Source organism: Cuculus canorus, chromosome 14 (assembly GCF_017976375.1).
Source record: "Cuculus canorus isolate bCucCan1 chromosome 14, bCucCan1.pri, whole genome shotgun sequence".
Classification (NCBI taxonomy): Eukaryota; Metazoa; Chordata; class Aves; order Cuculiformes; family Cuculidae; genus Cuculus; species Cuculus canorus.
In genome coordinates this window covers 19,650,799-19,678,491 of record NC_071414.1, presented here as the reverse complement: position 1 = coordinate 19,678,491, position 27,693 = coordinate 19,650,799, and the positions used below count along the sequence as shown (strand labels likewise).

At 51.2% G+C, this 27,693-nt stretch overlaps 1 protein-coding gene across 6 annotated transcripts in view; it reads right to left on the bottom strand.

The window, feature by feature from the left end:
* ARHGAP26 (Rho GTPase activating protein 26) overlaps window positions 1-27,693 on the bottom strand; it is a 200,940-nt gene that overhangs the window by 60,492 nt on the left and 112,755 nt on the right. For all 6 annotated transcript variants that reach the window (XR_008452247.1, XR_008452248.1, XM_054079751.1 and 3 more), the window contains 5 exons: window positions 24,661-24,726; window positions 24,068-24,142; window positions 17,006-17,093; window positions 15,817-15,875; window positions 13,460-13,565 (listed from right to left, as the gene is read on the bottom strand). Coding sequence is in view for 4 of the 6 variants with exons in the window: in XM_054079751.1 (XP_053935726.1) it covers window positions 13,460-13,565; window positions 15,817-15,875; window positions 17,006-17,093; window positions 24,068-24,142; window positions 24,661-24,726 (394 nt within the window). In the remaining 2 variants the exon portion in view is untranslated. The remainder of the gene's footprint in view (window positions 1-13,459; window positions 13,566-15,816; window positions 15,876-17,005; window positions 17,094-24,067; window positions 24,143-24,660; window positions 24,727-27,693) is intronic.

Sequence of the window (27,693 nt, the reverse complement as noted above, 5' to 3'; positions counted from 1 at the left end):
CAAAGATCAGGCTTTGCCGCCAGACCCGCATGCATGCACGGGCGCTCTTCTCCACCTCACCAAGGAATCCGCTCTCCCAGGAACCTACTGACACTTGAGCCTTCCTCCCTGTCACCTCCATCTATTTTTATGTTCAAAAGTATTGCAGACGGGTGGGAGCAGCTCAGTTCGTCAAGGTGAAATGGCTCACACTGACAACCTGGCACCCGGCTAATGCGCGTCTGGAGGGGACACTGTGAAGGAGCTCCAGTCTGCCCCTAGTTTTAGTGGTACAAAGCAGCAGCCACCCTACTGGGGCACGTCCTCTGCTCCAGCTCAGTCCAGAAAGCTCCATTGCTGTGCATGGCGGGCACGCTGCAACACGGGATGCAGACCAGAGGGCCCTGGGCCATGGCCAACAGCGAGTGGTGGGCAACCTGGGTGCTCAGCTGCTCCGTGGGAAACACCTGGTTGAGGCATAGACCAACCTCACCAGTTACCACGGACTCCAGCTGTGTCACACACTGGAGTCACACATAACGCAATGACACGTGCATGGGTGACACAACGAGAACTTGTGGTGGAAGCCCTACAGCCTCAGCTCTGTGACTCTTGTGGTTTTTTCCTGACCTGTTCAACCAGGAAACTCGATGACTTCACCGCAATCACACTATTGTAGCTGAAGGGGGCTTTAAGTGCCTTTTCCCTTTGCTTTCTCTCCCGTTTTCTCTGGACAATGCACAAGGCTAGCATAAAGGCAGGCTGAGACTCAGATCTGGCCAGAATATCCCAAAAAGTTCTTATTGTGAGCTTCTATCACATCTCAGGTCCAAGACACCACAGTGCTCATTTGTGCGCTGTCTCAGCTTATATATGTCCCATCCTGGAGATACTCAAGGCCAGGCTGGATGGGGCTTTGAGCAACCTGATCCAGCCAGAGGTGTCACTGTGCACGGCCGGGGGTGGAACTGGATGGGTTTGAGGTCTCTTTCACCCCAAACCATTCCATGAATATGTGATTCAGCACAGTGTAACCTAGGGCTGGCTGAAAAGAAAAGATACTTTCCATCCTTTTCCATCCAAATCCCACTTGAACCAGCAAAGAACTCTTCATTTCTCATCCCTATATACAGATCCTCAGGCAGCAGAAGACGACCTTATTATCCAGGAATGCTCAGGGGCTCAGAACAACTAGCTTAGCTCCTCTACAAGAGCATCCTCAGCCTCGTTCTCTGCCCAGCTGAGCTGCACACGCCAACGGAGTGGGAAGGGAGAAGAGATCTTTCTTTAGGAGGTCACAATCTCACAGAGCAGAAAGGCAGCAGTCCAACAGGAAACAAAATGTTACTCGGGGAGAGAGTTGCTCATTTACAGAAAAAACCCTACTTATACAAGGAGTCAAATCCTTTCCCCACTCCAAGCCACCTCCTTATCAAGTTATTTACAAATACCAGTAACATTTTTACATCGCAACAACATCTGTATTTCAGACACGTGCTGCTATTCGGGGTTTGAAAAGCACAGCTGTATTTCAAATAGTTTTGAAAAGTATTAATAAAATAATAATTTTAATGATCTTCTGTGGTTGGTAAAACAATGTTAATTTATAAGAAAACAACAGAATTGATTGAAGTCTTGCAAAATTAGGTGCCTCCATTTCTCATTACCGTTACCATGTAATTCATCACTCTAATAAATTGCATTGTCATTGACTCATTACGACGAGGCAGCTGGGCACCGTCCTGTTAATTATTTCAGACCAAACTATTAACGGCTTCCCGACCAGGGCACGGTCCAGAAGCACCGGCCACAGACCTGGCTGAGCCCGTTGCCCGAGGAACACCCAGGCACCAACACAAGCGCTGGCCGTCGCCTCCACCTCGCAGCCAGCACCAAACTGCTCTTTACTGCCTGTGCTCTGAGTTTGGGAAGCACAGAAACCATTCTACCGCCGTGCGGGTCTGGTGGCACATGAACCTTGGATCTGGACCATAGGTAATTTTCCAGCAGTCGTCTTCACAGCACTCTGTTACCAAAGCTATGCTACAACACATGATTCACCTTTCACATCCTTCAAATTCCACATCCATTACTCACATGATAATTTACCAAAAATTATACCTCTTCATCATCCTTTGTGCTAGAAAATAATGCCACGGTTTCTAAAGACGGGGTGTTCTCACCCCAAAGTGTGCTTAATGTCAGTGCTTTTTGGCAGGCATTGTTAGTGCCACTCTGGAGCTGCCCTTTAGAAGGTTTCCAAGTATTTGCTGTCTTTTCCTTTTAACCTGCTGTTTCTTTCTGGCTCCTAGCACACTCTAAAAGCAATTGCACTAATGGTAATTTAGATGGGTCCTTTTTCAGTTCTCTCCCCATCCATGCTTTGCAGAAGTCACTTCCAGTGCAAGCAAGTGGGAATCAACAACTAACAGAGAAACATGCAGAACAACCTCTTAACCGCTGGCTTGGCACTTTCAACGTGCCTGGCTATCACTGACTTCTGGACTCGGGGCTGTTCTTCCTCCATGTGTCTTGGGATTGGTGGGAGAGCAGCCTAGCAGTGTGGGTCAGACCCAGAGCCCTTGGACCAGGGGCACTGATGCACTCAGCGATGCATCACCAGCAAGCAGCCCTGCAAGGGGACATAGTTCCATGAAGACCTGACCCACTTGGTGCAAACCCAAGAGGCCACTGCAAGCACCCAGCCAAAGGAGCTGGAGACCAAGCTCTGCCACCCAAGGGGATGGGCTGGGAGCGCAGTCCCTGCAGCCGAACAGGCAGGTCGTCTCCTGGGGTGTCCATGGTCACCCTCTCGCTTTACATTCACTTTCAGAAAAGCAAAGGAGAACAGAGAGGAGTAAATCTGTGTTGTGTGTTAAACTAGATTATGCTTGGGTTGCTTGGATACTGTATAATCACCAGCGTGACCAAACATAATTTAATACAGAGTAATTGGTAGTCAAGCCTCAGTGCAGAAAAAGCACAGAGGACCAGTAAACATTTCTGTGCTGCACTGGCTGGCAACCAGCATCGCGTAACAGGGGAGAAGCAAAGTGGAGCTGGGGAGTTGTGGGCTGGGGAAGGACTGTGCTGACTCTCTTTTATTTTACAGACCTTTACGATATGAATTTCTTCAGCCTGGTCAACAGCTTATATTTATTTTCATGGCAATCCACCTAAAGAACTCTACTGACCTACAGAGAAACCTGTACTGCAGGAACAGCGCCAGCAGGCACCGCAGTGGAATGCCACACACAGCGCCAGGGGCAGCAAAACCAGACAAACCGAGGACTTGAACTGGCATGACTAGCACTACTGAGCACTAGTGGACACAGTCGTGCTGGTGCTGGTTCCTCAGCGGCGATGCTGCTCTGCTCCAGCCACCAGCGAGCATCTGCCTCCCGGGCAGTGAGGGGCTCTCCAGGGGACGCGCCGTGGGCCCAGCTCTGCTCCTCACAGAGCTCTGGCTTTCCGTGCATGTATTTTATACACAAAACACATATATGTGAGACCCAGCCAAAAAGCGCTGTTACCAGTTCGAATATCTTCCCTGATTCAAAGAAAAATCTCTGAGATAACAAACATCTGAGCGGGAACAAAGGCAGAGTCTGGAGTGTTCCTATTTCCATGCCTGGGACAAACCATTGAAAGCGATGTGCTTGTTACATCTGGCCTAACGACACCTTACAGGATGGGAAATAATGCAGCTAATTCATATTGCTACAGGTAAAAATACGCTTCACATCTGCCACCATCATCAGAGCTCCTGTTCCACATGAAAAGCCAATCACACGGAGAGGTAGCAAGCGCCAGAATTATTTAGGCTGCTCTGAGTAGTTTTTTACAAATTAAAACACTTACATTTGACTTTGGGCATGAATGAAAGATAAAAAGCACAGGCAATGCAGACAGTGGCATCTCTGGATCCACCATCTGCTCGGTGGGGAGCGAGTCAGCACACGGAAGAGAAGGACTCAGCCAAGGCAGCAGCTGTGCTCGCACCGGTCCCTACAAAGAAAATCCTGCCTGGGGGGAGCCCAGGCCCCGACCCAGGAGAAGAGAGATGGTCAGCAGGGCTGCTGGGGTTGCCTTCATTCCAGCAAAACCCCGCAGGCATCGTCCTTGCCCTCCCAGCTCCCCCTTTCTCCATCTGTTTCATTCAGATGGTGCACGGTGCCGGACAGAGAGCAGGCGGCTGCTGGCACACACAATTGGTGGTATTTATCAGATAAAATCAAATGAGTTCTGGGAAATGTTCCTGGGTGAATTCAAGTCATCCCTCCACATTATTCAGTTTAATTGGTCTGCAGCTGATGAGCGTGTAGGTGGAGAGCCAGGCGAGGAGCCGGGCAAGGGCCAGGCTGGCTGCCACGCCAGCAGCTCCCACTGCTCAGCTTTGGATCTCTATGAGGGGCCGGAGGAGCTGAACCTCAGGAGAGAGCGCCCCTGCGGCTCCCCAGGGATTACTTGCTCCTTGCTCAAACCCACCACAGGATACCCAGCCCCAACAGCCCACGTGCCTTGGGAACACCGTCCAGCAGCTGGGAGCACGGCCGGCGCTTCGTTGTAGGGGTATCAATTGTAAAATGCTGCAACGCAGAGCTCATCAAGCACATCTGAGCACGGCCACCTCATAGAACCACAGAATGGTTTGGGTTGGAAGGGCTCTCAAAGCCCATCCAGTCCCACCCCTGCCACAGGCAGGGACACCTCCCACTGGATCAGGGGCTCCAAGCCCCATCCAACCTGGCCTGGAACCCCTCCAGGGATGGGGCAGCCACCACTGCTCTGGGCAACCTGGGCCAGGGCCTCAACACCCTCACAGGAAAGAATTTCTTCCTAAGATTTCATTTCAATCTCCCCTCTTTCAGCTTAAAACCTGTCCCACTTGTGCTATCCCTGCACTATCTGACAAATCTTTCCTGGAGCCCCATTCCGTACTGGAAGGCTGCTCTAAGGAAGACTGAATGGCACCAACATCCATGAAGACAGTTCAAGTTTTAAAATAAGACTCATAACAGTGATCACAGAAAATCTGTCACCCACATGTTTGGATGAATGCTCCTACAAGGCACACGTGCGTATCAGGAGGTGACGGGGAGATCGATCCGCAGTGGCCTCTGGTAGGCAGAGGGGAGTGGAGAACCAGGGAGCACGACCAGCTCCACTGCACCTCCGGAGCTGAGGCGCACACCAACAGAAATGATACATCAGCAAATCGCATGACCGTAACTTATCCTGTCGTGTTTACAAAGGCTCTGGATATGCCTGCACGCTTCTGGGCTGCTCTTGGATGAGAGGAGCTCTGTGAGGGCCAGAGGAGTGCGGAGCAGCGGGGGATGAGCTTGCAGGGCTCGCTCAGCTGCCACGTGGTCATTGCATGTTCTCAGCACGCAGGAACAGGGATGGGAGCATGGGTAAAACAACATCAGACACAGCCCAAGCCTTCTGCAGGCTGCAGAGACAGCATCGCAGCTTCTACAGCACCGCTGCTCGAGCACCGGGAGCCAAGCACTGAGGAATGCAAATGGAGGCCAGCAGATCCGGATGGAGGCCAGCAGATCCAAAAGGAGGACAGATCACCAGGGAAATACAAAACCTCCCAGCAAAGATGAGCAGAAACTTTCTGAATGCAGCTAACAAAACTTTCAGAGGCAACACTGAGAATTCAAAGGGGTTTTCAGCAAGCAGCCGCATTGCTCTCGAGTTTCCCTGCTCAGCTGGGACACAACATGCACTGCACTGTTTCTGGGTGGTTTGACTTGCTCCAACAAGACTCTCTTTTTCTCCTGGGTGAATCTGGCCACAGCTGGATGCTTGGGTTCACTCCCAGGGAAAAAAAAAAAGCACGCATATCACACTGAACAGATGCAGAGGCCAAATGTGAAGTTCAGTATCGGTGAGCATAATTGGTGTGAATACCATGCGTGCTGCGACTTGCAAGGAAAACACACATGGTGCTGCACCGCTCCTCTGGTTCAGGCTTTTCAGACCAAGTTGCCTGGGCTTCCCAAGCCATCAGCTCTGGCTTTGGGCAAGCTGAGCTTAAGGCAAGACCTCAGGGAGGCACTGACAGGGGATCCCTGGTGGCCAACTCTCAGCCCAGGCCTGTGGCGTGTTCCCCAAGCCCCAGCCGTGTCGCTGGTTTTCACTGATGCCCGGGTGAAAGCCACAGCCACAAGTTGGTGTTCAAACGTCACTGCAGTTCCCAACTGCATAAATACAGCCAGACAAAGAGGGCTTCACCCTTCAGCATCTCCTGGGGACGGAGCTGGAACACGGGCTGCAGGAGCCCTGCAATGGTGATGCCCTGTGTGAGGACAGCACCCGTCCCACAGCCACAGGACAGCACGCCAGGCACCAAAGAGGAGCTGCCACCCTTCCCTACAGGGGCCAAATGCTGCTCAGCATCAAGGGCAACCCAGAGCAGCTGTCACTGAAGAGTCCAAGTCCCATTCTGTCTGCGGGGATGGGGGAGACACCACCACAGATACGTGAGATGCCAACTACTTATTGGAAATCTTTTGCTCACTCCAGAGCCAATTTGTTTCTGCACACAGTTTCAGTTTCACTGTTACGAACAATTAAAAAGAATCCAGATGATTATGTGCTATCAACAACCTCTATTCAACAATGCAAAGTTCAAGAGCAAGCCCACAAGAATTCCTGCTGGTCTAACACAACACACCTAGTCCCTCTCCCAGAGATCCCGGCTCCGCAGCAGCTTGGCAAGGATGCTCAACCACCAAAACTCCACAGCAAATCCAGTGCCCTTTGCATCACACACTGCTAAATGACTGGCCTTGCCAGCATGGGTGAGGGAAGCTTTAAACTAATTTAAGACATGTGCTATTGCATCTCAAGAGATGATTCTATGCAAGATGAAGATATGAGAGCTGCAAAGAATCTGATAAGAGAGATGCTGAGGTCTCTAAAGTGCATTCCTCTCCAGCTAAAAACTGGGGAGACATCAGAAAACAGAAACACCTTTTGGAGCAGCACAGAAGAAAAAGCTACCAGAAAATGCAAGCAGCTATTCCAGGCTGAGGAGGTTAAAAGTTCATTTGCAGAAGCAGAACAAAATCTTTTGCTAATTTACACATTACAGGAAACCAAACCCCAAAAAACACAGCAAACACCTACAGGTTTTTGTGTTTTGGTTTGTAATTCTGCAGAATCTCATCTTAAAAACAAAACCGGAACAGTATGAGAGAGACAGGCTGCACAACTCCCGTTGCTCCCCCCGCCCAGGACCTACTGAGCCCGCAGTGCAGAGGGCATCCCCAGCTCCCTCAGTAAAGCACACCAAGGTGCTGCTCTGCCCCGCAAGCTTTCGCTCCCTCCAGCTCCATCGTGAGAATGGTCCGTAAGGGCCCACTGCACCGCACCAGAGCAGCTCCTTGCACAGGGACTGTCTCCTGCAACAGGGCTCCTGTGGTGAGAAAAAATCCCCTTACCACAAGTTCTGAGCAGCAAAAATACCAGGAAAGCAAGGGAAGGCATTCCCAGTATCATTGTTACCCCAGGTGCTAACTGCAAGCGCAGCTCAGGGCCGCACTGGCTGTGCTGCTGCTGTGTATCTGGTGTCAGGCACTCCGGGCTCAAGCACAAGGAAGGAGCCGATCTACTGGCATATTCTGAATAATGCAGTGAATTATTTTGCGGAAGGTGAAGAAAAATGGACACACGCCATTTGCAAAGAGATGGAGAGCATCTAAGAGTCTGCATGCAGCAGCTGGGGAGGTCTGGCCAAAGCCATTACCCTCCCATTCAGCCGCCCTCCCAGGCTGCTCCTTCCACCCCCTGCTCCCACTGTCTGCACGGAGCCCGCCACGATGCTGCCACCTTGGGTGGCTTTCCCCAGGCAGGACCAGGAAAACAGACAGACAACTAGTTATAATCGTTAATCATGTCAGAACATTAAAACAAAAGGGATATTTATTGATCTGAGTGGGCTTGGCTCCAACCGGGAGGAGGCTGACTTAAAATAGTTGCTAACAACTATTTTCAAAATCAGCAATGCTCTTGTTTTGTTTCGTCATCCTCAGCCTAAACTTCCCTTCTTCCTCACACCGTACGCTGGCTCACAGCTTTTGCCCTGCACAGACACAGCACCGGCGCTCACTGGCCACCACCGTGGGGACAAAGCCCTGGGCGGCTGCAGCCAGGCTGGGCACACAGCCCGTGGCATCCCCTCTCCGCATCCCCCTTAAGCCACCATACCAAGCATCGTGGGTTAGATGGGACTGTGGATGCCTCAAAACAGTGGCTCTGGGGATGCCCAGCAGCACCGGTGACACCAGCACCAGCTCGGGACTGAGTCTGGAATGGGATACTGGCACTATGCTCACCAGGCTGCGCCCACCCCAGCTCCCTGGGTATCAGGACTCAATGCTCCAACCCAAGACACAAAGCAGAGAAACAAAACAGGAGAAGAAAAGGGAACAAAAAAAAAGAAGGGGAGAAAAAGCAGGGCAAGAGCCAGATCCGGGAGAGACAAGTGCCAGGCAGGATTCTCCCAGCTCCTGCAAGGCTGAGTGTGCCAACGGGGTGTCATCTCTCATGTGCCGTGCCTTTTGCCACCCATGGGAGCACCCAGATCCTTTTGGGTCGCTCAAACCCTCAGGGATTCACCCAGGAGCCAGTGGTGCCATGAACCAAAGGGATCAGAAAGAGTTACCAGGAAAAAAACCAGCATTTCTGAGGGACAGTGCATGGTCAAGAGCGTGGGGAAATGCTGCCGGGCCTGGCTGTGCGAGGTCAGAGCTCGCTTGCTGTCTCCCTTTGGCAGCCGAGTCAGGCGAGAAGCATACGAGAGAAGAGCATCTCAGAGGCCGCAGCGGCTAGTGGAAATTTCCAGAACGTCCTGGACAAGAATGACTTACTGGAAGTAATACATAAATCAAGCAAATGAATAGTTACCAGACAGCAGCATAAACAGCTGCCACGGGGATGAAATCAGACCTGCTGTGCCAAGAGGCGTCAGCCTCCTCGCCGGCTGCACCTTCGGGGGGAAACAGGGAAAACAACCCAAGGAAAAGCACATTTCAGGGAAAGCGGCCACCCCGGGTCCTGCACAGATGCTTCCATGGGTTTCCTGAAGCCACTGGGCACAGAGCTTGCCACAGCGAGCACCACGCTGCTGCCGGAGACCCCAGCTCCCGCGGGGCTCTGCACGGGCAGCACAGCCCCAGAGCACGGCGCGGGGCTGCCAAGGACGGGGCTGCTCCATGAGAAGGAAAACAAGTGCCAGGTTGTATTTTTAGGCAGAAGACCCAGAGGATTTTTTGCTCCTTCTCCTTTGCCAACACGCCCTCATGCAGCACAGAGCCCTGCGAACTGCACTTCGCCTCGTATCCAGCCCCTGTCCCAGCCGCCGAGGGGCTCTAACGGAGGGGGATTTGCTGGATCTGTGGGGCCGCGGCTGATAGCAGCCACCCTGTAGAGCCCATGGAAACCATCGGTGCTGATAAGTGGAAAACAATTTGTGCTACAGACAGCAATCACTATCACGTTGGTTAAAACACGTAAACTAGAGAACACCACCACAGCAAAACCAAAGGGAACCAGTGACTGCTTGGCCAGGCTGCAGCTGAGAATGATCATAGATAATTAACTCTGCTAAATACGCATCCAGGCATCTCTTCTGCAGCCTCCTTAATGGTTTTGACCTTTTGCCAGGAGAGCAGCAGATGCACAGGCTGGGGCCGGGGGCACATGGAACAGCAGCGGTGGCACCGGAGCGAGGCAGGGCTATGGGAGCCCCGCTGCAGGGGGCACAAGCACAGCACCATCTGCATTGGAGAACCTGGATCTTGCTGCTGCAAGAAGAAAGCAAGGCTCAGGTGTCAAATTAGGTCCATGCAAAACAAATAATTCCTAAATTCCCAAAGATATTCAGAGTGAAATCCTCCTGCTCTGCACCTCCAGAGCATTTATTAATGAGAAAACATCTTGAAAAAGGAGAAAAAGGCAGGGTTGCTATCACAGCCCCACTAACACAAATGGCAATTTTCTGCAACCAGCTCCGCTCCCGCCAGCGCCATCGCTGCAGGCACCACAAGCTCGGCAGCACTACCATGTACCTCCGCTTCCTTTGCACTGCTTTAATGTATTTGGCAGGAAAAAATAAATTGGTTTAATCAGAACTAGCACGTTCCATTGATAAAAAAGCATTAGAAACTACAGTGTAGCCACTCGTGGAGATGGGTGCTGCAGCAAAACAACTCCAAAGCATCAAGCAGGCGCGTTGCTAGGTGACGTGTGCTGGGCCAGCCTGCTGCACCCAAGGAGCAGAACGGAGGAAGGATTGTTTTCCTCCTTTCTGCGAAAAATATCCCAGAATAAAAAGAGAAAACCCTGAAGATGGTGTGAGGAGCCCTACACAGCGCGGAGCTTGAGCCTCCTGCTGCAGCAGGCCTGGGGAAGGCCGGACAAATGGCTCAAAAATGATGTTGGAAAAAGCGTTTGGGAGAGTGGGGAGCACACGGTGGTGAGGGGCAGCGTCATCACGGGTGGCTGGTTACCATGCACAGCGAGCTCACCACGTCTCCTAGCACCAGTGCTTCATGTAGCTATAAAAAATGTATTTCTTCTTTTTAAAGCCAGAGATGAGGAGCCCTCTCACCAGCCACCCCCTGCAAACACCCAAAGGCTGTGCCAGGGCAGGTTCAGATTGGACATTAGAAGAAATTTCTTCACTGAAAGGGTTCTCGGGCACTGGCAGAGGCTGCCCAGGGAGGTGGAGCAGTCACCATCCCTGGAGGGGGTTAAAAGACAGGTAGACGAGGTGCTCAGAGATACAGTTTAGTAGTGGACAGGTACAGCTGGGCTTGACAATCTCAAAGGTCTTTTCCAACCAAAGGATTCTATGATTTTATGAATTAACACACTGACCAAGCAACAGCGACTCTGGTATCTAAACAGCTACAAACAACAAGAGAAGACAGGCTGGGTTTGCCTTTCAACTCTTTGAAAGACATGGGCTGTTCTGGCCTGAGACAGGAGAAACCATGACGGTGGGTGCTGAGGCTTTCCTGCAGAGATCCCCTTGGAAAAGCATCAGAACAAAATGCTCTTCTCTCTTTCTGGAACGTTAAATCACAGCTGAGTGTATCACAGGAATCCTGACAGTGTGAACACATCCTATGAAGGAAAATTAAACGTTTCACCTACTCATGGGGCAAAGGACAACATCATAATAGCAACTTTCACCAGAACCAGGGTGTGGTGGAGGAGGAAGGAGGAAATGTGCAGCATTACGTTCCTGACAAAGGAGCACGAACTGTATTTCAAAGTGGATAATTGCCTGGGCACCTGAACGTAAAGAGGAGGCAACTCAAATTGGCTTAAGAGATACAGCAAGACACAGAAATCAGCTTCATTTTCTGTTCACACACTCCTCTCCCTCTGCCCTGCCTTTGCCTGGGTCTGGCCTCCCCTGGCCTCCAGCTCCTTTCCTCTCCTGTGCAGCGGGACGCACCCCAGGAGCAGCCAAGCTTTGCCCAGAGCCGATGCCCCCCTCTCTTCGTAGCGAGTGTGGGGCGTGAGCCCCTCTTGCCCCGTGCCGAATGGCAGCAGCTGCCGCGGGAAACCCCAAGGCTCCCCTGGTGTGGAGGGAAGGGCTCTGCTCCACCACCTCGGCACCACTTATGCCGTCTGGTATCTCATGTCGGTTCACAAATGCCGTTTTTGAACGATTCGGCTGTGTCAGCACGGTTTCATCACTGTTACCAACTGCAGCCCCAGGCCACGGGAGAAGCCCCACGTCCCTTTGGAGTGAGCAACAGTGAGCACACAACCCAAAACCCAGGAGATGTAAGACAACGTGGGACAGACTCTCTGTTTGACTGGTATTGAGTTCTACTTTGAGTGCAAAAGGTCTCCGCAGCAGAACCATGAGAAATATTTTTCTAGTTCATCTGATAAAAATGCAAATCTTGATTATTCTTACATGGCTTAAAATAAAGTAAAAAACCCAAACAAAACCAACAAAACCCAACAGAAATACCGCAAAGAAAAAGGCTGCAGACACAATCCCCTCCAAGCAGTGCCAGGGCCTGGCAGGGGCCCTTTGGTTTTGCCCCATTAGCTGTGGATCCCTCGCCAGGGTCAAGGCATCCCCCAGATCACGCTGGTTCCCACCCTGAAGCATGTCCCTTCTGCTAACAGGTCACCCAGCGCAGCCAGGACCGGGGTCCCCAGGAAAGGCAGCAGGGCCAGGCGAGCTTCTGCAGGGCAGCAAGCTCAGCGGAGCAGGCTCTCGCTCCTCAGCTTCCTGCCTTTCTCCGAGACAATTTTTTTCCCATTAAATAACCGCTATGAGCTGTTTCTCTTCCTAATATAGCAAGCACCGCTGCACTCATTGTTTGTCTTTGTTTTGTTTTAGTTCCTTCCCTACTCAAGCAGCATGAAACCTATTGTACCACCTGCCTCCCCTCCCCACGTCTCTTACTCAAACACCACCAGGTTTTCCTTTAAACAAAAAGCACTTAAGTGGTTATGAGATTCCTCGCACATATTTGGTTGATGGCAGTACCTGGAAGCGCCTGGCGCTTAGCTGGGGCTTGGAAATGCAGAAAGTTTTGAAACTGGGATCTTTAGTTTTTTACAGCCTTGCCAGGGAGGCCATGGAACACATACAAACCCGTGTCATAAGGAAGCATCTGGAATCATTTTTAAGCCTATTTTGAGTATCACTTGTTATTTTTTCTCTAAAACAGATAACTTCAGGTTCTCCCAGACCTTCTAAACGTTGATGCCAATTAACTCATTCCCCAGTTTTTCCAGCCCTACCTAATCCCTCCCGCTCACGCAGCACTGGAGCGAACACCAAGGGCAGGTCCAACCCCGCAGCCTTGAGGCTGGCACAAACATATGATGATGCTTTCATTTTTTAAACACTAATCAAAGGTTTCCATGGTAACCTGCAAGAGCAGGAAGAAGATGGGAAATTATAGGTCAGCTCTACCACTGAAAGCAAAAAAATTATTCAATTCCTTTGCCCTCGAAAAGTTTCAAGATGACTTACAAGTATTGATTAATCTGGTTGCATAAAGGCAGAAAATATGTCCTGGAGTGGTCTTCTATTGTAGCAAATAAATAGCTTTTGGTCCTTCAATACGAGGTTTGATCTGAAACCCAGTGAGGAGCTTAACCTCTGCTCTTCCTTCTGGCGAGTCGAACCCCACTACCACGCCATTAAAAGCGACGCTGTATTCCCAGCAGCGTCTGGGTCCCTCCTGCCACCGCGGGGTTGGGGCACGGCCGCACAGGGACATGGGGCAGCAGGGAAGCCCCCCTCCCTCTGCACCGCTCCATCAGTCGGCCCTCATTTCACTCACACACAAGTTTCCAGCTTCTTCCCAACCAGATATGACTCAAAACCACACACACACACACACACGGAAACTTTTCTACTACTATTAACTTTCAGATGAAGTGGAAAAAGGAGAGAAAAACACATCAGTCATAAACGTACTTTGCCAAGTGGTTCATGAGCAAGTGCAGCATCTGCCTGTTTTTCTCTGGGAGCCGATGAACGAGGCTGTGGATCTCGGACACCCTCGACTCCTGATTCTCCAGTTCTGTGTTGGAAATAAAAGAACATTTATAGAATCATAGAATCATTGAACAGTTTGGGTTGGAAGGGACCTTAAAGACAATCCAGTTCCAAACCCCCTGCCATGGGCAGGGATATCCCATTAAATCAGGCTGCCCAAGCCCCATCCAACCTGGCCTTGAACACCTCTAGGGATGGGGCAGCCACAACTTCCCTTTGCAACATGTTAAAGCGCCTCACCACTCTCATGGTGAAGAAATTCCTCCTAATGTCTAGTCTAAATCTGCCCCTCTTCAGTTTATAGCCGTTACCCCTCGTCCCATCCCCACAAGCCTTTGTGAACAGTCCCTCTCCAGGTTTCCTGCAGGCCCCCTTCAGGTACTGGAAGGTCGCTCTAAGATCTCTTCTAAGCCTTTTCTTCTCTAGGCTGAACAACCCCAACTCTCTCAGCCTGTCCTCGTACAGAAGGTTCTCCAGCCCTCCAAACATCTTGTGGCCTCCTCTGGACCCATTCCAACAGCTCCATATCCCTCCTACATTAAGGATTCCAGAGCTGGACATAGTAGTCCAGATGAGGTTTCACAAGAGAGGAGCAGAGGGGCAGAATCACTTCCCTCGCCCTGCTGACCACGCTTCCTTTGATGCAGCCCAGGACACAGTTGGTTTCTGGGCTGTGAGCGCTCTTTGCCAGCTCCTGTCGAGCTTCCCATCAACGAGCACCCCCAAATCCTCCTCTGCAGGGCTGCTCTCAATCACATCATCCCCCATCATGTACTGAAACCAGGGATTGCACCGTGCAGGACCTTGCACTTGGCCTTGTTGAACCTCATGAGGTTCTCACAGCCCCACCTCTCCAGCCTGTCCAAGTCCCTCTGGATGACATCCCATCCTTATGGTGTGGCAACTACACCACTCAGCTTGGTGTCATCCACAAACTTGCTGAGGGTGCCCTTGATCTCGCTGTCAATCTAACTGATAAAGATATTGAACAGCACCGGTCCCAGTACAGACCCCTGAGGGACACCATTTGTCACGGATCTCCATCTGGACTTTGAGCCATTGACCACTACTCTTTGAATATGACCATCCAACCAGTGTCTTATCCACCGTACCGTCCACTCATCAAATCCATATCTCTCTGATTTAGAGAGAAGGATGTTGTGGGGGACTGTGTCAAAGGCTTTACAGAACTCTAGATAGCTCATATCCGTCGGTTTACCCATGTCCACTGCTGCAGTTACCCCGTCATAGAAAGCCACTAAGTTGGTCAGGCAGGACTTGCCCCTGGTGAAGCCATGCTGGCTGGCATTAATCACCTCCCTGTCTCTCATGTGCTTTAGCATAGCTTCTAGAAGGATCTGTTCCATTATCTCTGCATCAGGGGAGTTATTATAGAAGAGGCATGCAGGCCTGAACATCAACATCAACACCAACAGACATCCCGGACCTGAAGTTCCTGCTCCCTGCTCCAATCTCCCGGGGATGCTGCAGACACCCTCCACAGCACCTTTCTTTTCTACCAACTTCAATCAGTTGTTTCCAGAAAGAAGAAACTAATGGGCTGAAGCAGTGAGCTGCGAGCAGAGACCAGCTGTGTAAAAAACCTGCTGTGATCAGGGAAGCTGCTGGTGGTAACCAGTGCTTCTCTGACTTCAGGAACAGGAAGCAAGAGTGTGTTCCCATCCAGTGTGTTCCCAAGCACTGTCAGGATGTGCTCAGCACAGCGGCCAGTGAGGCTGCAGCATCTGGTCCTCAGCAGGCTGGTTGTGTCCGCAGGTGCTGGCAGATGTGCCCCGACAGCCTAAGCGGGAGCCGTTCAGGGAGGCCACCACCAACGCCGTCATGGACCACGTGAGCTTCCTGGCCTGTGGTCCCAGCCGCTGGCTGAGTTACCTGCTCTCACACAAAGCACCTTCCCAGGGCAGTCAAAGGAGAACGGGACAGACATCAGAACCACAACTGATCTCATCAAAGCCCCACAGGTGGTGTTTGAACAACAGCCTCCCTCATTTTGGCAGAGGATGGTCCAAGTAAGAGAGACTCGCAGCAGCAGCTCCTGCCACCAGCCAGCCCTCCACTCCCTGCACCATCTGCAGCTCCTTTTCATCTGACTAAGTCCCAAACAACAACACTCCCCGTGTCACCCAGTTCTTATTCCACTTCCTGGGACTGAAGAACAAGGAGGTCAGTGAGGAAGCAGCAGGGCAGAGGTTATGTGCAGTCACTTGCAAATTACACTCCTCTCTCAGAGGAGCCATAAACACCAACAAACTCACTCGCTGCTTTGATGAAGCTCCTTTGAAACTGGTACATCATGAGCGGCCCCGGAAGCATTCTGGAAGATGAAAAGGTAACACACAGAAAACACAGCTGAGTAACACAATCCACAGAAGCAAAGGTTTGCCCTTACCATAACTTCAGCTACATTTTCAAAAGCACAGAATTAAGCAACAGCAGCTTTAATTAATTCCTCTCATCAGAAGGAATCAGATCGATTGAAGTACCTTCAATTTTTTCTCCCTTCTTGTCCTGTGCTACACTAAATTAAGTTTTAATTTTAGCATTCCTTCAGTAACACGGAGTTTTGGTACACATCTAAGCCTGTGATTTCAGTTTAAAATAAGTCAGTTTAAAAAGAAATTAGGAGGATAAATAAGCCCAGTCATAAACCTTTAACAGTCACCATTCCCAATAAATTCCCCATTCTCCACTCCCACTCCCCCATCCCTTTCACAGGACATCTTGGTGCTGCTGATGTTCTCCATTGCTTTGCAAACAGTTCAGACTCTGGAGCAAAGGTTGCCAATCATGCAAAATTATGTAGCATTTTGTGATTTTCTAGGCTGAGATCCACCAAGCTAATTATACTAATCACCCTAATTGGATTTAGCCTCTCTCTCTCTCTCAAATAAAAGCCAACACAGAACAGCAGCAGCAAGCAAGATGCTGCAGTCGTGACAGGTAGAAGCATGTTGTGGGTAATGAGGTGCTGGCTGCTGCCGGCAAACCAGCCCTTTTAGAAGGGAGCCCTCGATGATAACGACATCAACCTGCACACTGAAGTTATCCTGACAATAAAGCTCAGCACCCAGTTCTGAGAAAGCCCTACAGCCACAGCCCTTGGAGGAGCACTGTGCCCTCTTCTGCCACATGCTCAGTAGGTGGAAGCCCATCATGAAAGCTTAGGGAAAAGCTTAAATCAAGGCACAATACCCAAGAACAAGCGTGTTACATCATGTTTGTATGATGCACGTGTCTTTCAGAGTGTTGACTCTATTCCCCACGTCCTACTCAAATGTGCTGGAGGGTCAAGAGGAAAAAACAGAATAAATTCTCTAATAGCATTTTCTTCTTTGTTACTAACAAAGTGCCGTTGTGAAGGATCTACAGTAATAGGCAGCAGCACCCCAGACAGTTACCAAGTCAGTCCTGAACCCCACAACAAATGAAGCTTTTCTCCCTTACCTCAGATAGGTTTTCAGTGCACTGGTAATGGTCTTTATCTCCCACTCTGCACAGATCTCCGTTTCTGTCTCAGTGGCTGTTTTGGGATCTAAAGAAAAAGAAAGAAAAAAAGTGAAACCAAGTGAAGATAATTACAGCTCATACCAGCTCCGCTGCAGGGAAAGGCCATCCCGTCCCCTTTTATTTGCTATTGCCCAGCCAGTGACCACAGGCCAACCCCCCGCAGACACTTCTGCAGGGAAGCAGTTTGTTGCACGAGATGGGCCACGCTCACTTGCATGGAACAAGAAAAAGAGAAATAGAATATTGATCATGAGCAAAGGGACCGGCAGTGGGACGCAGAGCGTGCCATTACACAGGGTGCAGGAGACAGTGGTGTTCAGCAACAGTAGTGACAGAGCAGGACACAAACATGACACGGACCCAGACAAACACATCCCCGCTGGAATCGGTAGCAAACCCCAGCCCCAAGGAGGCTGCGAGGCATCGCCACAGCCTCGGTGAAGGTGAGCGGCAGCACAACAGCGGCACAGCCTCTGCAGCAGTCACGGGGTGTCGGGCAGGCGGCAGGACAGAAGGGGTCACAGAGGCAGGAGCCATGCCCTGCGTGTGTGTGGGCACAGGAGGCACCTTGTTCTCCAGGGAAGAGTCCCTGGAGCTGCCTGACGCGCCACAGAGGGTGTGCGACGGCAGCTCCACGCTCCCTCAGCTCCAGAGCTGTGTTTCACTTGGATGGGAGGGAGGAAGCAGGGCTGCTGCATGTGGCGCCCCGTGGCCGGGCTCGGCACAGCCGGTGTTGGCACATTATCTGCTGGGCTGCCCGCCCTGGGGACCTCTGCTCAGCAAAGCACCAAGCATTGCCTTCACCAGCCCGATGCTGGCTGGCAGGCGGAGGCTGAGAAACTCCCGATGCCTGGCAGAGCAGGAACACCCGCAGGCCCCCGGGGGCCACCGCCACGACCCGGGAGCCTCTCGCTAGTGCCAAAGTACATGGAAGAGAGCAGTGACGCTGCTTGGTTCCATATGTGCTAGTGGGGAGGAAGAGGAGAAGCACTTGGGGTGTTTTGAACAGCACAGGGTCTGGAGTGCAGAGCTGGCTCCGCGCAGCGTGAGTGTCTGGGGGAAGGGAGCCTCCGAAGCGCCTCTGTTTTCATGGGCCAATACTGCAGCATACTTTTCTCCATCTCCTCTGAGGCCTTGCCTTCCTTCCTGCATTTTTCCCATCCTATCTTTCTTTCCTTTTAAAAATTCCTCTGAAGAAGTCAAAACCCCACACAGCTGTTCTGGACGATGTGAATGGGAGGCTCTAGACCAGCAGCCTGTTCCTTCTCAAGGCAGATCTGAACCAGCTGCCTGCAAACCATGCTCGCAAGAATCTGCAGCTTTCTGCTTCTCCCTGCTGCCCGCAAACCACCAGCACAGGTCAGGAAGCTGGATTTGTTTGCACAAAGCTCCATAGTGAGATCAATAAGGCTCTATTTTTACTGATTTCTGTGAAAACACCTCACTGCTTTGACTATAAAACAACCATCAGGAAGCAGTGACCGCTCCCTTCGCCAGCACCTCCACCCAGAGCCGGTGACCACTGCCGCCTGCACACCCCTGGCAGTCACCAGCGCGGGCGATATTGGGTTTCAAACCTTTGCCGACCATTACAGCCTGCCAACGTGAGAGCCACCATCCTTGCCGGTGGCAGGGGTTTGGAATTAGATGATCTATCTTCCAACTCAAACCTTCTATGATTCCATCAGTCAGCATGAAGTGGCCTGGCTGTGGATACTCCACGCTCAGCACTGAGGACCAGGACTAAACACAGCGGCTGCTCCACGCCAGAAGCGAGGAGCGCTGTGCTGCTTGTGGCCGGGGAGGAGCAGGGCACGAAGGCGCCCCGCTTTCAGGGATAACCTCGTTGTTAGTCTCCTGCTTGGATCCTGCTTCATGAACCCTCTTTGCTAACTCGGTCCTGGCCACTCTCAGCATCTCCAGAGCTGAAGGCTTCGTACGGAGCTCTGGGTGAGCAGGACCCAGAAAAAAAGCAGGGATGCTGCTCCCACCAAAATCCCCAAGAAACCCCTGCAGGGCTCTTGGGAGACAGGCCTGTGGGTCCTTCCAGTGATATGGAAGTGTTGAGCGTCCCTGGAGAGCCGGAGCAGGCGCAGAGATGCATCACCACGACCAAGGCCAAGCCTGACGCCAGATACAGCTGCCAACACCATCTGGTCCTGCGGATCCAGCTCAGTGGGTGTTTGCCTTTCACAGATGCACGTAATGCACTTCTGAATTTTAAAGCAATAGGTAAGCACAGTGTCATTTTAAAACCAATTAAAAGAATGCACTGAATAAGAGTTCAGCATTCCCTTAGAGCAAAGGGTTTATTGTAATTAAAAAAACAAACCAACATCAAAAGAAGCCCTTGAAAAAGTAAACATTTAAGAAATGTATATTCATACAAAGAGTCTGCGCCTCCCCCAGCAATCACACAAACACCCTCCTTCCTCATGAACACCAAGGCAACTTCCTATTGTCCTACCTTCTTACAGAGGCAATTTTAATAGAGTAAAAATAACCCTGGCATAGTAAAAAGCTCCCCCAAACCCATTCCTTTAAAAAAAAAAACAAAACATTTTTAATAGCAAGGCCTTCACTGAACTTGAACAAACAGCTTGAGACTGGATGCCTTTTCAAAAGCCCATCCCAGAGTTTACAGGCGTGATTCATGGCACATGAGGTGGAAACCTGCGGTCGGTCTCCCGAGAAGGCTGGGATAATCAGTTCCCCTTGACCTTCAGATTCATGAGTCTGCAAAACGTTAGCTTTGTGGGCTGCAGACACAGCACCTGCCTCCCCAGGCTGAGATGCTGCAGCCAGCACCACGATGTCTCTGCACAAGGACACATTTCCACTCAAACTGGTGTAAATGTGAAACAGGGCCCATAAAGCACCCACAGGGCAAATCCAGCTTTAACCCTGAAGTGGCTCATCGCTGCAAACTACTTATCTGATGTCTATGAGTGAGGCAGAAAAGGCTGAAGTGAAAGGGTAAAGGGAAAAGGAGTGAAAAGTAACTTCTGCAAGCTTTTTACTCCAGCGGAGAATGAAAAAAGTGCTTTGTTCACCCCCTGACACCACCAGCCATGGCAGCATCACCCGCATTCCTGTTGGTTCGTTGTGCATGGTCACAAATGCAGACTAGGACAGCATTTCCCAATCTCCTGGGGCTGCGAGGCCACAGGGGGTATCACTGACAGCCACACACGGGGATGCTTGAGGAAAGAAAAGAGAGCTGCCGCACTCCAGACCTGAATCAAGAACTTAGAACATTCTCTTTTATGGCAGGATCTACACAGAAATTCAGGGGGAGAGGAATCCATTCCCAGTCCCCAAAAAATTAGTTTTGCTGGTTTATTTTCCTCCTGGAGGCAAAGAGCAGCAGCAGCGGAAGGGATGAGGGGGTGGGGGCCCCGTTCGTCTCCACGCTTTGGTCCCTGCATAGCCTGGATGATGGGATGGGCGCCACAGGGCAGGGAATGGGGCTTGGCCACAGCACAGCAGCGCAGCGGGTGGGAGGGAGGGAAGCCCAGGCTGATCACACACTCCCAAATCCACAGCCATAATGGAACTGCAGCAAGACATGCGCGTCCAGTGCCAGGGACACTCCCCAAAGCAGCCGCCCCCACTGCCGCACAGCCTATCCTGCACAGCCACTGGCCAAAGCACTTTGGAAGGAACTTTTCCATCTCCTTCCTGGGAGAGCTGTAGGGCAGCTGGTTTCAGTTCCACACCAAGTTCCCCAAGGGGAACCACGTGGGGCATCATCTCATCGCTCTGCTGTGATTCTCACCTGCCCCTGGGTGGCTCCAGAGATTTCCAAACCAGCCACAGGGTATAACCCACCCCAGCAGTGAGGGACCACGGAGCCTTCTCCTTCTTAGGAAGGACCGAGAGAGCAGATCAGAGGCTGCAACGTTCTGCTCGTCTTAGTGCTGAGTTCCAGTGGCAGATCTGCCAGTAACATCGCTGTCCTGGGCGCACACGCTTCCACAATAAGCCCTTTCAGGAGAGCTCCAACTGAGAAAAGTTTGTTTATTTGTTGGGTTTTGTCCTCATTTTGGTGGCACATGTGACGGCAAAGGCTAGGGAAAGGCAGCCTGCTCTGCCATGGATGCCCTGGGGGGAGACACCCTCTCCACCCCAGCTTAGATAAAGTCAAGTTGTTTTGCCCGAGCCTGCGACCTGTGCTGCCCCCAACCCAGCTGCTGCCCACGAGAAGCCTCTGCTCCGTGGTCAGCCGAGTGCAGTGCCAAAACCTCCCCAAGAGACATCTTGTGCCAAAACCTTGCCAGCAGCGTCACTGACACCAGCCACCACTCGCGGGAACTTGATCTTTTTGCCATTTAAACTGTATGCGAATTGGTAACACTGCCCACATTCATTTCTAAATATAAGGGAGACCTGAAGCTGCAAGCACAGTTTGGCTCCTCCGTTCACGAGGGCTGGATCCAAACAAGAGCGTTCAAGTGGAACGGTGCTGCTGCACCAGGACATCAGAAACTCGAGGGGCAGCGTGGGACAGAAACGGATGTGCTTCCATTTGACACTAACTTCAGACAGCCCGAATGCTGGGACTGTTGGAGATAGAACTAATTGCCTGCAATTCGGATAAACACAGGGAGTCACGGGTTTGTGCATCTCAGTGATCGATTCCCAGTGTGGGCCCCGCTGCCAGAACCCACCAGGCGACCTAAGCAGCAGCCCCCGGCACGCACTCGCCTTTGGTGAGGCTTCCAGCCCTGACACCTAATAAAGACATGCCAGGAGAAAGAAAGCCACCGACAATATATCACTGCACTATGAGACATGAGGTCGACAGCTGAGTGGCTTCAGACACTGAGGAGATAATGGATGCTGGACGGTGTCCAAAACTTTGAGTCCTTTCAGCTCTGCAGAGTTCTTAAATCAAGGAAGTTTTGCCATCTGTCATAGCCCCACCGCCTTGACCCAGAGCTGACAGTCCGAGAGGAGAGCTGGATCAGTAGCTCTGCTGGCTCGCAGGATGAGGAGCACAAGCAGAGGATCCGGCACGTGAGAGCCGCTGCACCGTGGGGCACCCAAAGCCCAGCCTATATTTATCGGTGGGCAGCAATGCTCTTTAACCGATGCTCTAATGCAACAGTGCCAAATGTGTGTGTCACGAGACAGCCCTGGCTTATCTGCTGTACCGGGTGGCAAGCAGGACATGTTCACGCGCCCCACAACTTGTTGGAAACTTCTACTAATAAAAGAGAGTCAGCCACCAGCTTTTGTGACAGCAGTGAACTTTCCAAAGGCCAGAGCAAAATGGGTGCAGAGCAGTCCCCATGTGTCAGGCTCTGATTTAGAGCCTTACCCTTCTGCTTCCCCATTATTCCTGGACTATTAATTTTACATAGTTTAACGCTGACAATTCTAACAGCCACCATGGGCTTTGCTCAGTGAACATCTTAACAGTGTGAAAAGAAGGGGGAATTGGAAGAGAAGGGAGATGCTGAAAGTGAACACAATGGATTACAATTTTTTGCAAGAAGAAATACATGGAGAAAGGAGCCCAGGCGCTTTGTGAAGGCAAGGAAAAGGAAGTCACATTGCAAAGGAAACAACTTTGCAAGGGAATGACAGTAAGTGAATGGGAAGAGGAACAAGACCACAAATGTCAGTCGTTTCCCCCAAGGAGAAACAAACACATTTACAAAGGTGCTAAGAAATTATTCAGCATTTGTTTAATTACGATTACACCTATTTAATGTGTCTGAGCAGTGTGTTCACCAAGCAGGACGGGCAGGGTGCAGCTGCTGCTGCTCCAACCCAGGCGCATGTCTTCTCAAAATGGTTCTCAAAAGATGTGTCTCCTGCATGGCTGCACAGACTCCTGCAGGGCTGGGGGATGGAAATGCCGCCTGCTGGTCCAGGGAATGAACTGGTTGGTCTGCTCGGTCAGACACAGCCAGCCTAAGCACCAGCCTGGACCACAGACAAGGGCATAGAGAGCAGGGCTGGTTCTGCTGGAGAGGTCAGGGCCTGGGAAGGCAGTGAGAAGACCAAAGAGGGAAACAGCTCACACTTCTTTTTCAGTCAAGTATGACCCCTGGGCTACAGTTCATGCCAAAGGCAGGCTAGGAGTCAGGCTACAGATTCTCCAAAGCAGATCAACAAGTGTGACCCAACATATGGCTTTGCACGGCTACTGGGTGATGAAAACTACCAACAAGGAAGCTCTCCGGGAAAAGTCAGCTGCAGCAGTCCCAGCCCTACGCCACACCAGGAACAACTACCAGCTCTCCGACAACCACAAGACCTGTTTGCTCCTACATGTTTCAGGGCTCAGGTCAGGCCCATGGGAACGCCGGTTCACAGCACAAGGCATTTGCAGCAAACACCACAGCCTCCTTCTTGCCACCACATCAGCTCAGAGGTGGGAGAGGTTTCTGAGGGCTGCAGGGCAGCTGCGCAGGGTGGCCAGTGCTCAAGGAGCCCCACAATGTCAACACCAAGCTCTGTTGTGGTATGAGCCAACACCTTCTCTCCGCCTATGCACACAGAACCACAGGACCCAATGTCTCAGGCATGAGGGAAACACACACTTGAAAGGCCGGCGCATGACCGTGTTCGAACAGGCACAAGAAGGTGCAAGGGGAACGTAGGAGCCACAGGCAGCATGCAACACACAAGAGAAAATAATAAGGAAGTATTCTGGGAACAACGTAGCAGGTATGAGATTAAAAACCGAAGCTTTCAGCTATTTCTTTCAAGATTTTAGTTTGCTTTTGGGAAGGCTGGCAAACCTCATAGCGCATGTGAGCAGGACACCAGTGACTGCATCAAAAGATCTTTTAAAGCCATGTCCTACGCAAGTCCTACCTTAGGAACCTGCCAGTGGTGCCCCGGGACCTCCAGGCCTCTAACAGCATGTGGTCCTAGGAGCACATTCACCACAATTAGGTAGCCTGGCAAGAGCCTCCATTCTCGGCTGGCGAGACTCCAAAGCAGCACGATATCTGTGCTTTTAACAAAATGCAATATACTCACCCATCAATATGCTCAACAGCTTTTGAACTCTGGAGTTTACTCCAACAATTCGGTACAGTCCTTGCTCGTTGATCCCTAGGAAGAACAAAAAGCTTATTAGAACGTCAGAAGAGCTACTGACATCTCTTACATTTCTTTGACTTCTCCAATAACAAAAACAATTAAACCCCCTCACCAACTATGTAGAAAAATACAGAAAAGAGTAAAATTTAATTTCTATGGAATCAGATGCCAACAAGATAACCCGTCTGTGTGTAAACAGAGCTTTAGAGAAAGGAGTGAAGCACAGATATATTTGTTGCCCCACACGAGAGGGGATGCTTTGCAGTGGCACCGCACAAAGGGATGCTCAGGTGCAGTCCCCAGCTTCAGCCCCTTCCCCTGCCTTGCAAGTCCAGTGCGTTATTTCCTAACTCTGTCCCTGCAAACACATCTCTTGGCAAAGGCATCTGAGCATATGACAGGGAAGAGCTGCCGTGGGTCTCCAAGGGTTAACGAACCACTTCTGTTCATGGAAAGAGCAGGTAAGCCAGTGCTCCATTGCAAGATGCTGGCCATCCCCCAAACCAAGACCATCTGGAGAACCGCTCTACCTCTTGTTTCGACAGCGTGTATGCATTTCTTGATAATGCTGAAGCCGATATTATCCAACTGGGCGGCTGAAAGGGAAAAGAAGAGAGAAGCAATAAACACCTAGCAGAGAGATGGCTTCCCGCCGAGCCCTGCGCTCGCCCCGCAGCCGGCGCTGACGTTCTCAGCCATGCTGCACCACCGCTCGAACGAGGGGGAGGAAGGAGATAAATTAGGTGTTTGTGGCAGAAAGGCACAAGTACGGTAGCTCACATCAGGTGTAACCCAGGCGAGCACAGAACACTAATCTGTCATTGCAGCCTCCGCAGCCCTCTGAACCCCCATCTCCCACGCCTGCCGAGCCGCAGAGCCCCGGGCTCTGTCAGAGATTTACACCTGCAGTGAAAGGAGTAATTTAGGATGAAGGTGAGAGAACCCAAAGAGACCTTTGCCTTTGACAACAGGTTGCTCAGAAAAAAGAAAGGAATAAGATTTTTATATTTTCATATATTATATTTTTATTAAGCAGAAAGAAGGGAGATTGAGATGAGATCTCAGGAAGAAATGCTTTGCTGTTCAGGTGGGGAGGCCCTGGCCCAGGCTGCCCAGAGCGGGGGTGGCTGCCCCATCCCTGGAGGGGTTCCAGGCCAGGTTGGATGGGGCTCGGAGCCCCTGATCCAGTGGGAGGTGTCCCTGCCCATGGGAGGGGTGGGACTGGATGGCCTTTGAGATCCCTTCCAACCCAAACCATTCCAGAATTCTGTGATGCATATTTTTTACACAACAAAACCTTGAAAACAGCATGAGGCAGCTTGCCTGGCAAGTCTCAGGTAATTCCTGTAAATCCTGTCACTCTCCAGCTAACCGAGCCATTTGTGTGCTACAGCCACATCTCCAGCCCATCCCCATCACTCCACACCAGGGACCACCTGTGTATTTGGGGTACAGGACTTGGATTTCTCCTCGGGGCTTGGGACGTGGTTTTGTGCAGACACAGGTTTTTTCAAGGACAAACTAAATGACAAGTTAGAGCATTAAAAAGTGACAGTACAAGGAGAATTGGGAAAGAAACAAGTAGAAGAGAGAAGCAGGAGATAACCAGCAGCAGCAGCAACAGTCTTCTGTTAAGGATAACGGAGTCAATAAACCGAAAAAAGGGTGGAAGCGCAGGGGTGAAAACATAACAGAGAGCTGACAGTGTGTGGCAGTGGAAGAGCAACAGGGACTGAGAGACGGGAACAATTTTCATGTCAAGCCTCTCCCCAAAGCATCTCCTGTGCCCAAGCAAAAGGGGATTTGTCCCTGAGGAGCCAGGCAGCGCCAGCCCTGGCACCCACAGCTGCCTGCACCCTGCCCATACCACACTTCGGGCAGACACTCCCACGCTGCCGGCAAAGCAAAAGCTGGGCTAAACAATAGTGTCTCATAAACGCTGCACATCACACTCCATTTAGTCTCACTCTGCACAGTTCAAGCACAGCCCCTTCTTTTATTAGCACAAATGAAATATTTATTTGGTGCAAATGAGGATGTCCTAAAGGCAGCTGACTCTGCCTGAGAGTAAGACCTAAAACATTCATATTAATGGAATGTAGAACTGCGAAAGCTCAGGCTGTTGCAGGTTCCCACACTGGATTTCAAGGAATTACTAATATGCAGATCCAAATATCTGCTGGAAGAACTCATCCTTTAGCTTTTTATGGCCAGGTGGGAAACACAGCCCATAGAAAGGAAAACTACATCCTCCCTGTATAAAGGTTTGGAAAACCTTTGATGTGGCAGAAGCCCCACAGAGAAGGGTGTGCAGAGGCACCCCAGGCCCAGGGCAGAGGATGCGGGAGGCAGGGCACGCAGCCCGCCTGCCTCCCTCCTACCACCTCAAACAAAACCCTTGGCCACAGCCACCCCTTCAGCTGGTGAGGCTGCATCCCCATCGCTATCACGTCTCCCACGGCAGCATGGACCCAGCAGGCAGGAGAAGCATTCCTGGAGGCTGGGGCAGAGCCATCGACCTGCTCTGCTCCGCGGCTGCCACACAGAAAGTGTGGGATCTTCCCAACTGCACGGCTGAGTGGTTTAAGAATTTGAACTCCAGAACGTAGAAAAGGGGTACTGTTAGCTCAAAAGCAGGTGACTTTACATCTGCACAGACTGGAGGGAATGCTGTGTGGAAGAGACACAAAACTGCATTTTGCAGAGAGTGCAGCAGGAAGAGATCCAAGCCCAAGGCTGGCAGTGTCCTCACATCAAAGCAAATGCAATGCCATTCCCGTGCATTCCACCTGTTCACATCACTTATTTAAACACAGATTCACTGCCGATGCATGCTAAGCTGCCAGCTCACTGCCTGCCTGTGGCTCGCACGGTGCTGCCCCTTCCTAATCCCTTGTTTTGAGTTCTCTGCTGGTGGTGGTTCTGGTGGGATGACTGGCACAAGAACCTGAAACAGTCAAACAGTAAACCAGCTCTATTATATTTTCCTAGGCAAGCGCACTGGAGTGCTGAGCCAACACAAGCACACCGGTTGCAGAATGCCTCTGCCATAGAATGTGCGAACACCCAGAAGCTCCAGGGCCCTTTGCTAGGCAGCCGGAGGGCTCTCCAGCACCGCTCCAAACCACTCGCCAAGCATGGATGCAGCATTAAATCAATGTGCCATCAATCAGAGTGGCACAGCCTACCATACCACTGATCACTGATAAACACAAACACAAGGGTACCTGAGAAGCAAGAAACCATGGTGTAGAAACCCTTTTGTACAGGCAAACCTGGTTCACCAGCCCTTACAAGACTGATTTTTGGATACCTCTTCACAGCATTGTCCAGCCAACAGGAATCACCATCCCAGGCTCTCTGCCATGAACTTTGAACACCAACCCCTTCCAGAAACCAGCAGTTTTCCCTCAGTCCCTTGTATGTTTGAACTTGAGCAGAAGACACCCACACAGATGTGCCTTGCCCCTGCAGAGCCCACAGCATCAGGACTGTGCCTTTCCATCGTGCTTGGCGCCAGCAGGAGTAAGAAACAGGAGCAGCCCTCCCAGATGGAAGTGACC